This window comes from Xyrauchen texanus, chromosome 20 (genome assembly GCF_025860055.1).
Source record: "Xyrauchen texanus isolate HMW12.3.18 chromosome 20, RBS_HiC_50CHRs, whole genome shotgun sequence".
Classification (NCBI taxonomy): Eukaryota; Metazoa; Chordata; class Actinopteri; order Cypriniformes; family Catostomidae; genus Xyrauchen; species Xyrauchen texanus.
This window is the reverse complement of record NC_068295.1, coordinates 35,783,147-35,795,850: the sequence shown is the minus strand read 5'-3', so window position 1 is coordinate 35,795,850 and position 12,704 is coordinate 35,783,147. Positions and strand designations below refer to the sequence as shown.

The following is a 12,704-nucleotide window of genomic DNA, read 5'->3' as shown; positions in this document are numbered from 1 at the left end:
GGCTTGATAAGTGCAGATTGAACCCACACTTCACACTCCCCTTGGACACTTAAGTCACCCTTACAAATGTCTATCAAACAAGGTGGCATCTGCAAACTTTTTCTTAGTCATTTTCATTCTTAACCAACTGGTCTCAATGCGAATTTAGTGGAAGTTTGAAGTCAGTTCCTCTCAAGTACTCACAAGTGTAGCTCATCACATTGACTATGGACATGATACTCTAACGTTTGACAACCAGAAAGTGTTTAAATGCACTTGATCTTTTTACTCATTTAAAACCAAACAAATGTAATTTTTCCAAATATTTTGTGCTATCTTTCTAATGCAATTACATTATACATTTTTAAAGTGTGTCTTATGTGTCCAAATACTATTTGGGCCAATGTTTCTGTATTTGTCTAAAACTTTTATATACATTTTTTTGTACAACTATACATTATTGTAAGCATGACAAACTGATGCAGATCAACATTCTTGTTTTCTGTTAATATGAAACAGAATATGCAGAATAACACTAACCCTCGCTATAATTGACTTTACAGCACCATTAGGATCAATTTAACACTTCCCCTGTGCTTGTAAATATGTGTTGATTTTGTCTGTGTGGCACATTATGTGAGATAAAGGAAGTTACGAGGGATCTTGTGATTTGGAGATTATGAATGACACGGAAGATGGCAAAAACTCATATCTGACTGAGTTTTTGGGCAAATATATTTTGGATGTATGATTTAGCAGAGGAATTTCCCCCTATTATCTTCATGACAAAAATGAGGAAGTTACCAAACAGTCCAATATATTCATATACTTATATCACTTCAGAAGACATGGATTACACCACTGGAGTCTTATGGATTACTTTTATGCTGCCTTTTTGTGCATTTTGGAGCCTCAATGTGGAATTTTTATCAAATAGTATAAGCAATAGTTAGTGAACACTTGCAAGTGGAAAGACAACAACTATGACCAACTCTAGTTTCAAATGAGTTGGATCATTGAGCTGACTAGAATGGCGAGTCACCATATTCAGGATATTGAATTGGAAAGGATGCAAATTTTCAAGTCATCAAGTAATGAAACAACACAAATTGAAGTGTGAGAATTACATACTGATTAAAACTATTTTTATTACACATGGATCATCACCTGTTCTTTCAAGGTTGGGTTGTTTCCTTGACCTGTCACAATCTTTAAAAGAGTACATTATGACAGGAGGATCATTACAATCTTTCACTCAAACATCCTGTAAATGTGCTGAGAACAGAAGCAGTCCTGCACGTAAGACAGCAGTTGAGTGGCAAACTTTGGCCCACAGTACACATACAGTTAGCTAAAAACTGCACGTCACCACAACATGCTGTAAATGGTCTGCACTTATATAGCGCCTTTTTAAACTTAGGTTAAACCACAGCACTTTACGCTGTGTCTCAATCACCCATTCACACACATACACCAATGCAAGGCTCTAGCCTGCCATTGGGTTTCAGTGTCTTGCCCAAGGACACTTCGGCAAGTGGAGTTGTGTGGGCCGGGAATCGAAATGCCAACCCTGCAATTGGCAGCCGACCCGCTCTACCACCTGAGCCACAGCCGCCCCTGCTGTGGGTCACACAGGTCTGTATACACAGATGTATTTGATTTATTGATTTAAAAGAGCATTCAATCACACTGAATCTTTATTGACAACCTAAAACATCTGCAAATGATGTACATAACATAAATAAAACTCATACCAAATAACAGCTTTTGGTTGAAAATGTCAATGTGTAGTAGTGCATCACTGCAAGTTTGAATTCATTGATAAGAAAACTAAATATTCATCAGCAGTCTTGAAATCAGCTTACTGAATCAGTTTGGTTATTTTCAATGAACTGGTCAAACTGATTCACAAATCGGCCAGAATCAAAATTGTTTAAGAAAACAAAATCCTTATCCAGTAATAACCAATGGCTGGAAAAGTCATGGAAAATGGAAAAATATACCAGATTTTACTCCACATTAATTCTTGACAAAGAGCTATTGGTGTGATATTTGGAGTGGCTCACTGACATCCATTTAAGAAATGTGCAGCAAAAGTCTGAACTCTATGAACCTCGTGTAGCACATACTTACACAGAAAAAGACGAATGCGTTCTGAGTGAACGGCCCTCAGAGATGGAGGACTTTTACAGTTGTCTTGACTATGCCTTGGCCTGCTGTTACGAGCTGCAAAAGCAAACTGTATTGAATGAAAAACTCTGTGTTTCCGCCAGTATTATAAAGCTTGAGTCCATGGTAGTACTATGGCACCAGTATACGCTACTGCGCAACACAAACTAAATTAACATAGAACTAAATGTAATGGCTAAATCTTTTGTCTTTATCATTTTAACCACATTTGTTAACAGCCAGATGTTCGTTGGAACACGTTGTGCACTCTTAGGCACTCGTAGTTTTAAATATTAACTGTCTTCTAGATTTTTCCCCCCACCTGAAATAATGTCTTTAAAATTCAAATCTAATACAAATTTAAGTGAAAAATTCTTACTTAAGTTTGTCAGCCCTACATTAGACATATGCTGTCTTTTTGAACACTGATGTTTTTGTTCTTTATTAATGTACTTAGAACATGAAACTTTACAATGCTGATATTAAAATAATGCACTATGAAGCATACTTTAATCACAAGAGTACTTCGAGATTAAGTGATACTGCTGCAACACAGCCCTCCATTATTCATTTTTAGAAATTTAATTTCAGGAAATAATTTCAGTTTGTAATTTCTTGTTTCTAATAGTATCTAAATAACTGCTTCACCCAAAGTGATCTTTCACCAGTTTTAGGTTTACTATTTGTTTTTTAATGTTTTCCCTTTTTCTCCCCAATTCCCACTACTTTTGATAGGTCCTCGTTGTGGAGCGATTACTCACCTCAATCCGGCTGGCAGAGGACAAGTCTCAGTTGCCTCCGCATCTGAGACGTCAAGCCACGCATATTATAACATGGCTCGTTGTGCACGACACCGCAGAGACTCACAGCATGTGGAGGCTCATGCTATTCTCAGTTATCCACGCACAATTTACCACATGCCCCATTGAGAGCAAGAACCACTAATCGTGACCACAAGGAGGTTACCCCATGTGACTCTACCTTCCATAGCAACCGGGCCAATTTGGATGCTTAGGAGACCTGGCTGGAGTCACTCAGCACACCTGGATTCGAACTCGCGACTCCAGGGGTGGTAGACAGCGTCAATACTCGCTGAGCTACCCAGGCCCCAATATTTGTTCATTTTTTAAGTATTTACTCTATTACTCAGTTTTCCATTATTCTATTGCTTTAGGAAGTAAAAAAATACATGACTGGTTATATTAAAAAGTTGTGTATCACCAAAAAGGAAACATGACACTTCAGAGCTCAGTGTGGTTTTCCAGCCTGTTCATAAAAATGTACCGTCTCTGTCATCATGGAACACCTCTATTGTGTGTTACCTAACCCCACATTTACTAGGAAACCCACTTCTGATGTTGGTCCTTTAATCAGTTCAGTAAACACTGCCCTCTGCTGGTTAACTGTTTATGAAAATATGCAATGTGATAAAAGATAGAACTAAAAAACTGTTAATGTTGTAGACATTCTGTTTAACCTGTCCAGGAAAACATCCTTAAAAAAACACAACTGTAAAAGTTTATATTTTGTTACTGAAAACTTACCTTACTGAAAAGTCACACTTTTGTATTCAACTGCCCTTCTGATGTGTTCTGTGTGCTCAGAAATGAATGATGTTGCTGTACATTGCAAGGTTTAGACCAAGCCATGCTTCTGGTTTCAGACAAACCCATCCATGGCCCGAAATAGAGCACCTATATACGCATACATATAAAACTTTGTTAGCAATTCGGACTATCTACTGTAGGGTCAAAAAGTCTGAGACCAAATTAAAAACCGGGATTGAATTCCCATCTTCCATTGAAGCACAGAATATGCTCTTGGAAAATTCTCAAATCATTCTGGATAACATGGAGGCCCCCAATCGGGGTAATCAGCTGAGGAGAGAGATAAGGCCGAGCCGGATGCGGCAAGTAGAGAGAGAGAGAGAGCCACATGCAGCTGCCATGTGTGTGTTTGAGTTTTGTGTCTCTTTGTTCCATTAAATATTACTTTGAGTGTTCAGCCGGTTCCCGCCTCCTCCTCCTCGCCCATTTGAACCGTGTTACAGTCAGATGCAACTTCACCAACAAACAGGTGGAAGCGAGAGCAATTTTCTCAATTTATAAAATCAGTCTTAATTTTTCTCTAAGTTATGGTTATCTGGTTGTTTTATGTTTTGTTGTTGTTTGTTTTTCAGCATTTCCTACTGGACATTTTTTCTCTTGATAAAACAAATTAAAGCTATAAACACATTTTATTTATATAGTGAACAAATATTATAGACCTACTATAACATGATGTCTGTTAGAAGCTTTATGTTAACAAAACATTCTTGAGCCGCATGCCCCAAATATTTTTTCAATCTGGCCCACTTGTCAATGAAGTTGAATAGCCTTGCTGTAGAAGATGATCCTGATGGATCTTTGTCCATATTGAGGCTCAGTTTATACACATTCTTCTCTACTAACCGTCATTTGCTTGACAACACAATAATTTAAAGATATGTCTTGCTCAACGCAAATAGCTCAGAGAAACTAGTGATAACTAACAAATAACTCATTTAAACTTTAAACCAATTTCATTTTTAAGTTTCGATGAGGTTCAACTTGGTAAGCAAGTAATGACGTCAGGGCAGGGCTGAACCTGAACCTCCTGTACTTACTTTGGGAAATCAGTCTCAGAATCTTAAAAACACTATTTTGTGCTTTTTATTTTTCTATTAAATGAATTGTTTAAACGATACAATTTTTAGATGGACTGGTGTTATTTTCACCACTGCAATATTAGATATATCACAATAAGAAACTGTATTTTAAGGACTGGATGGAGAACGGTATCTGATCAGTGCTTCATTTAGTCAATAGCAGAGGATGTCTTATTTCATATGAGAATTTTTGTCTTAAATATGACATAACCTGTAATCGGAACACAATTCTATAATTAAAGCTGTCCCCAGCTCTGTTAAATGTCTTCCAGTGAATTTGCACAACAAAGATTTGGAATTGAAATAGTAATTGTGCATTTTGTGATGAGCTTGAAACTACTGATCATTTATTTTTCCATTGAATGTATGTGCTTTATAGCTTGATTTTCATGAGTGGCTTTACCCAAAGGTTTCTTTTCTTGAAGTCTTCTCTCATAAGGACATTGTCTTTGGACTTGTTATGAACAGCAACAAAGATGATTTTCTGGTTAATAACGTCCTTATTTTTGGGACATTTTATATACACAAATCTAAATATTTGAAAGTGTAACCCAGGTTTTCTGTATTTCACAAGGCGTTTCTTTTTTTTATACAAAGGCCCTTAAAATTATGAAAAGTAAAAATGCACAAAAACTTTTTGAAATAATAGAAGAATATGATTTGGAAAACAAACCCTAGCTTTTTGGTTTTATTTTATTTATTTATTTATTTTAGTTGATCTTTTCCTGGAATGCACTTTTGCACCTGATTTCATTGTTATATTGCAATGTTATACGACTGTTGCCATGCTGTTTGTATATGATATTGTTCAATTATAAAAATAAATATATATAAAAAATAAAAATGTGGAAATAGGAAAAAAAGAAAAAAAGAAATGTCAGCACTGCATGGTGAATGCTGTTCCTCCTCTTTGCCGTAAAGTAAGCTGTCAACGGGTCATTGAACTACTCGTCCAAAATCCTTCTCATCCCTTAAAACACAATATTTTTTACTGTCCCATATTTTTTTTTTTTACGTTATAATCTCATAAAAATAAACGATGTTGTGATTATGATAAACTAAATATGAAGTACGCTAGCAAAAGCTTTATCAAAAAACATTCACGACACTTATTGCGACAGCTAACGATTTCTGGCCAAATGTAAACACATACAAATCGTGAAAGATACACCAGTGCCCTTCTATTAATGTCCCTTTTAAATGCAGAACGCGGCGGTCCCATAGACACTCTTTTTTAATGGATGTCAATGGAGGACATGCTTAAGTGTGCTGAGATACTGCTTTTGTGAGAAGGCAGTTCATCACTTAATGAACTGACCACCTGTTCGCTAATCTTCAACATGTTTACACTAATTAATCTTTTGGAATAAACTATTTGTGGTGTTTACTACGATCCAGTTGATGTTTTATAAGAGAACACGCTCACATTTTTGCGACAGGTAGGTGTCAGTTTACGGCTCTCCCTAACCGTTTGTATGGTATCCGCAAACGGTGACTTACTGTCGTAACACAGTAGTTGACCGTTTCCAAAGGGACTATAAAGGCAAGTCAGACCACTCGGCGGCCGTCTTTGGAACGCTCTTGGGCATGCTGGAGATGTAAACAAAGCGGTATAATAGTACAGCTCATATCGACCTGAATGGGGAGAGACCAAAATCCTCAAAAAGGTTGGCCAAGATTAGGTTGAAAAAACATTTATATTTATATATCTATTTTTTTTTTTTTTTTCTTCTCTCCAGGCTGTTTAAGCTAATAATGCGATTTCTCAAGATGATTGACAGACGATTGGCCATTTTAATAACAGTGGTCCGTCTCTCATAAACTGTCTCGCCCGTTACGATCTTTAACTTGAAATGGAGACTGTACACACACCCTTTTTAATGGTCCTAATTCGTCTCTTTGGGCAAAATATGTCTTCATTTCTATATGTAAATGATGGTTAGTGTTGTCCCCAATATCAGTATCGGCTTTTGACTTAATTGTTCTGAACATAAAAAAGGTATTTTTTTATTTTATTTTTTTTTAACAATGGAAATATTATATTCATCAGAGAACGTGGAGTGACTTTTAGTAATTAATTGATTTATGTATATATGAAAGGTTTGTAATGTAATGCGTTCTAACTATAATAAAATAAAAACGTTCAATATGGAATGCGGAAGTCGATCCATATGTTTTAAAAATCAACGAGAAGCGCTAAGGGGAAAAATGACATTCGTGACGACATCGGCTATGATCTGAATCTGACAGAGGTGCGGCAGAAACCCGAAGCAATTTCCAAGGATCAAGCAACACATATGCTTGGTAAATACTTTAAAATGTATTTCTAACCTATTTATCGCAGGGTAATATGACTGAACAACGGACACGTTTGGTGAATCAACAAATGAAGTGCAGAAAATTAAGATGCGAGTGATAATATTACAATGTCTCTCAGTTTCTGCTGTATTGTGGAATTTAAACGCATCTGAGATCAAGCAGACACACCGACCATATGTCACTATCCGAGTTTTCCCTCTAGATCACTATGAGACCTTTTGGGTCGGTAGATTATATTCTGTCTGTGTTTTATTATTATTGCTATCAAGCATCAATATGCTTAAAATACATACATCGAAGAAGATTTTAAACTGAATTCTTTAATGATTTGTCTGTCTTCTGTCAAGCATACAGTAAATGGTCCGTGATTATATTATATTAAATGCGTTTTCAACATCAAGCAGTAGGACAGAAAGTACAGTTTGTTCACGTAGTCAGATGTAGTATGTGTGTCGTTGGGCCTCAGTTTGTGAGAGATGCTTAGATCGCCTTTCTGTCTGTGGTGATGAATATATATGTGCCATTTTATGAAGGATCTATTGAATTCAGGCCATAATAATGAATAATATCTGTACAGCCAGGTTATGGCGAATGCCTCTTATGTGCCGTGGCAATGTCGGAATAATTTACAGACAAAGTGTTTAACTTCGGTGCATGGCGTGGATATGGAAATATTTAGCACGAGATGCATTAACTGCTCTTAATTTAGAGGAAAATGTCAGATTGAGACACTCGGTTGCTAACCCATTTAATCCCTTCCCACAATCCACCATGCCAATGCTGTTTACTGTTGTAACGCTTTTGTTTGATTGTTTTTCTTCACCGTCGAGGCTTTGTGTACATTGTTATGGTTTTCTTTGAACACTATACCTCAGAGAGGATGAGTTTATAAATAATTAAGCGTAACGTCAACTCGCGAAATGTGGCGAGAACGGTCGCCAGCCGTCGCGGCATCCTGCTGATGAGGAAATACCCTTGCGCGAGAGTCCACTTTCATTTTACCCTTCCACATATTATGGCGTTCCAAAGGATTCGACAGTTTTCGCGGGAATCGCAGTATGATTCTTCATAACGTTCTCTAAATGTAAAAATGAGTGTCCAGAATGTTTAAATGTTAGAATGTTCTTTTGAACGTCTTTCAAATTTCAGAATGGTTCTTCAGAATGTTCTCCAAATGTGAGAATGACTCTTTTGAAAGTTCTTTAAATGTCAAATCGATTCTTCGGAATGTTCTTAAGATATAAGAACAAGATATTAGCAAATATATGTGTGGTCATGAAAGACCTTATTCACGCTAGCGCCATCTTTGATTTTTAATGGTAATGACAATGAGACTGTGAGGAATAGACTTGCCATCTCTTCAATGGCATGAACTGTATAAAGCTGTATTAAGCTCCTAGATCACATTGATTTTCCAAAACTTATGTTGTCTGGAGTTCATTCACGTATAGTGAATGTTCTTGAACAGATATTTTATCAATGTTTTATCAGCGAAACGTTCCAAAAACACTTTAAACGGCAGGACAGCCAATAGAAGAGATGGTAAGTCTATGCCTCATAGCCTTGTTGTCATTCCCATTAAAAATCAAAGATGGCGCTAGCGGGAATGATGTCTATAGGCTTAAAAACTCATAACTGCTTATGTTAATGAAAGAGGAAGTAAAACATCTTGCATCATAGTTGATCATGAATCTCCATCTATTTTTGGGAGTGAAAAACAATAGTTCACAGCTTTCATACTCTGGCATCACTCAAAGCACACTCAATTATTTCTGTTTGACCAAAAGTGTCCAGTGCAAATACATAAATTTTTTTCACAATACTCTAAACTTAATGAATCACAATATCATCATCATTATAATATTGTATCTTACGGTCCCTGCTGATTCCCACGCATTAGCAGAAAAACCTTTTTCATAATATTTACTCAAAAATCACTAAGCAAATATAAAAGATGAAAATTTGTATTATGGTAAGGCTATCGTAGATTCTTGAACAGACACAAAGAGTAGGTATAACACTTCTGTCAATGTGCCAAGCCAGCATGGTTTTCATAAACTCCAAATAGCTAAATGTTGGCTGATTAATAAGCCTGGCTTATATGTGGGTTTATCACTACTTTTATCACTTTTACATGGAAGCAAATTCATAGTTTTATCACTGGAACTGTATAATCAAAGTCAGGCTGTGCTGTTTGTGTTTCCTTTTAGGATTCGCTGAGGTGTGAATTAAGCCTGGAACTGCTACCTTGTTAAAAAACGATAGAAGGGCAGTGAAGATCAGCCCTAATGGAAGAGATAGAGACAGATTTGACCTGCTCTGAGCAGGATGCTTTAGGGGCGGAATTCATCACTGTGGAACTTGACACCCAGCCCATTGAATATGTGGTCAAGTGGGCCGAGGTGGGCTCTAAGTTCACTATATCCTGTGTGAAAAAGGAATTGGATGAGGGTGCTTGCTTCATTTCTGATCAGGTGGTAAAAGTGGATCCAGATGAGACGTTTTTTGTCCCGTATGAATCTGTGTACCCAGAATGTGACGAGGTGGTTCCAGATTTGATTGCAACGCATGAGGAGCAGGTGGGGAGTGAGACAGACTTGGATGACACCACCGAGCCGGGGAGTAGCCAGCTGTGCAAAGATTATTCTGATATTTCCTGGGAGAAGGAGGTGTATCGGTCCAGAACCTATAGCTGCCACTTTTGTGGCAAGACCTACAGCCAATCCTCCAGTCTTGCCCGCCATCTGCATGTACACACAGAAAAATCATCAAATTGTTCTGCGAAAGAATTCAAGTCCGGCGACAACAAAAAGTCTCTCCAATGCAATCTGTGTGGAGTGAGGTGCAACGGCAAGCGGCTTTTGGCGATTCACAAAAAATGCCACAAAACCAAGAGACTGCACACATGCAACACATGCGGCAAAACCTTCAATCACAGCTCTAGTCTGTCGCGGCATAGGTTGATCCATAAAAAAGGCCTGGATAAAAATGTTAGGCCATTGTACCCAGCTCCAATCTTGGCTCCCATCATGACCCAGCGTGGTTTCCCATCCAGCTGGGCAACAAATGAAAGTGTGACGCTCTCAGTTGAGAGAGAAAAGCAGTACCAGTGCCCACAGTGCGACAGGGTCTTCAGCAACTCCACCAGCCTGTCCAAACACCAGGTGGCACACGTGCGACAGCTGCTCAACTCGTACACGCAGGGCAAAGATGTTCTCGACAAGTCTTCGGACCTAAAGATCCGCTTGAAGCTGTGCTCCCGTGACAAGCCCAACTTCTACACCCTCTGCAAGAAGAGTAAGGGCAAGAAAGGGGGTAAGAAGAGGTGCTTGCCCAACGAGGAGCGGCCGTACCCTTGCTGCATGTGCGAAAAACGCTTCAGCCACTCCAACAGCCTAGCTCGGCACGAGTACACGCACGCCAGCGAGAAGCACTACGCCTGTAACGTCTGCAAGAAGACCTTTATTCGGCTGTCCAACCTGAAGCAGCACCAGCAAACGCATGCTTCGGGGAAACTCTACGAATGCCCACAGTGCGGCAAAACTTTTGTTCACTCCTCCAGTTTCTCACGCCATAAGAAGGTTCATGCTGGGATGAAGCTGTCCCCGAAAGAGTTCGAAGAGGAACTGGTCATTGACGAGACGACACCCTTGGATTTTGAGTTTGACTGAGTGAGACCTGTGATTCTTGACCTGTCATGGTTGACACCGATGTTCTGAAACTGTCCAGGGCCAGTGGATGGGGAAGATGTTGGAAGATGTTGTGTTTTTTTCTTTACCCCTTATTCTTATTTTGCTAAAGACTTTGAATTATAAATTTGGGTGTGGTGTCCCTGGCTGTGTGTTCTTCAATCTAATATTTTTGGTATTGTCCCTTTTTGGGTAGAGGGTTCCTTTTGTTTTGTTTCCATTCAATTCACAGGCAGGGTAATCTTTTGCCAGACAAATTGTGTAATTTATGTCTCATAACTTTTAGCCATCCATGAGAAAAATGGACAGAAAATAGAGAAAAGAGATGGCCTCGGCAATGCAGGTGTTATTTATTTTTCGTGCTTGCACTAACACAAAATAAAGTACTTATTTGGGAGGGATAGTCTAGGACAAAGCTTAGACTGAATTAGTTGGAAATCAGAGTTTTGTAAGCAACAAGTACATGTTATATGCAAATTATTTGATGCATTTTGCTTTAAGTATGTGGTTTGAATCCTTTATTTTACTCATAAAGATAATTTTTCATGACTACATTTCCTGGACCGACAAATGCAGGGCTTTTCTCACCTAAAGTCTCTGTTCACACATGAACAGATTTACCAGGTTTTTATGATATATATATATATAGATATATATATATATATATATATATATACATATATATATATATATATATATATATTATTTATATATATATTTATATATATATTAAATGAATGGAGAACAAACACTCCAAACTAAATTTTGTTGGGGTGATTCGGTTGTCCTTGATTTGTTTCTCTGAAAATGATGGCTCTTATGGTTATTCAATTTGTTTGTACAAAAACATTGTTCGTTTCCTCTGTTGTTTGTTCTGGTAATTTTTCAAAATATGAAATCCAGTGTGTCTATAGAGATTATTTATAATAATACATTTGATGCTTATTAGACATCAATGTGTACAAATGCATTAAAATTGTGTTTGTGTGTGTGCTCTTGACAAATATGACAATATACTCGCAAAAATGTGTGATTTTTACTTCTGCTTTGTATATGTGTAAAAAAAATTTGCACTTGCAAAAAGAAGGTCTATCTGAACTGCTTAAATGATTTATTTTTCTGTATCTTCATAAGTTTTTGAATAGCCAAGGGATTTCATATTTTAACAAGCATTGCACTATTGTATTTATAGACAAAAAAGCACTATGTTTAGGAAATTGGAACATGTTAAAGGCATGGTCCTCACAACTTTGAGTCTCCTTGTCGAAACCTCAGATGAACAAGGCATGGAAATTTCTTGCACACATTTTGAGAAATTGATCAAGTGCCCTCAGCTACGTTGTATATAGCCAAAGCGCTTCAAAGCACACATGCACCACATAATCTGCAGTTCAGTAAATCTAAAAGTGTTTAATCAGTTTCCTGTTCGAAGTTCTTATGTTTCCTTAACGTTTACTGTTTGAATTGAAATGGAAAAGCAATTACTAACCTTTTAATGGTGGTTGTATAGTGAGGCTTTCAGGAGTGTTGATTTGCACATAGGAAGCACAGATTTCACTGTTGCACCCAGAATGTTTGCTATAAAAAAATAAAAAAAAAACTCTCTTGTTACTTTATACTTCATTTTTGATTTGTTGGTTGTTTTGAAGTATGAAAGTAATATACCCCAGTCATGGATCTTTTATTGCCATTGTTCTCATTATTTTTCAATTCCTTTGTGTGAAAAAAAGTTTATCCCCTCTCTTATCCTCACTCCTCATATTTTGATTCATGTTTGTTATTTATATCCTTTTTCTAATGCTGTAGCTATTCATCTTTCAATGCAGCAGACCTACATCTTTAATCGAGATGTATGTTTTATA

General features: G+C 37.4%; 1 protein-coding gene across 1 annotated transcript; it reads left to right on the top strand.

Moving 5' to 3' along the window:
• Positions 1-7,019: 7,019 nt before the first annotated feature.
• LOC127660705 (zinc finger protein 501-like) lies at positions 7,020-11,507 on the top strand. Its single transcript, XM_052151080.1, has 2 exons — positions 7,020-7,138; positions 9,364-11,507. Exon 2 carries the CDS (start codon positions 9,442-9,444, stop codon positions 10,822-10,824), a length of 1,383 nt encoding a protein of 460 aa, XP_052007040.1. The 5' UTR covers positions 7,020-7,138; positions 9,364-9,441; the 3' UTR covers positions 10,825-11,507.
• The last annotated feature ends 1,197 nt before the right edge of the window (positions 11,508-12,704 follow it).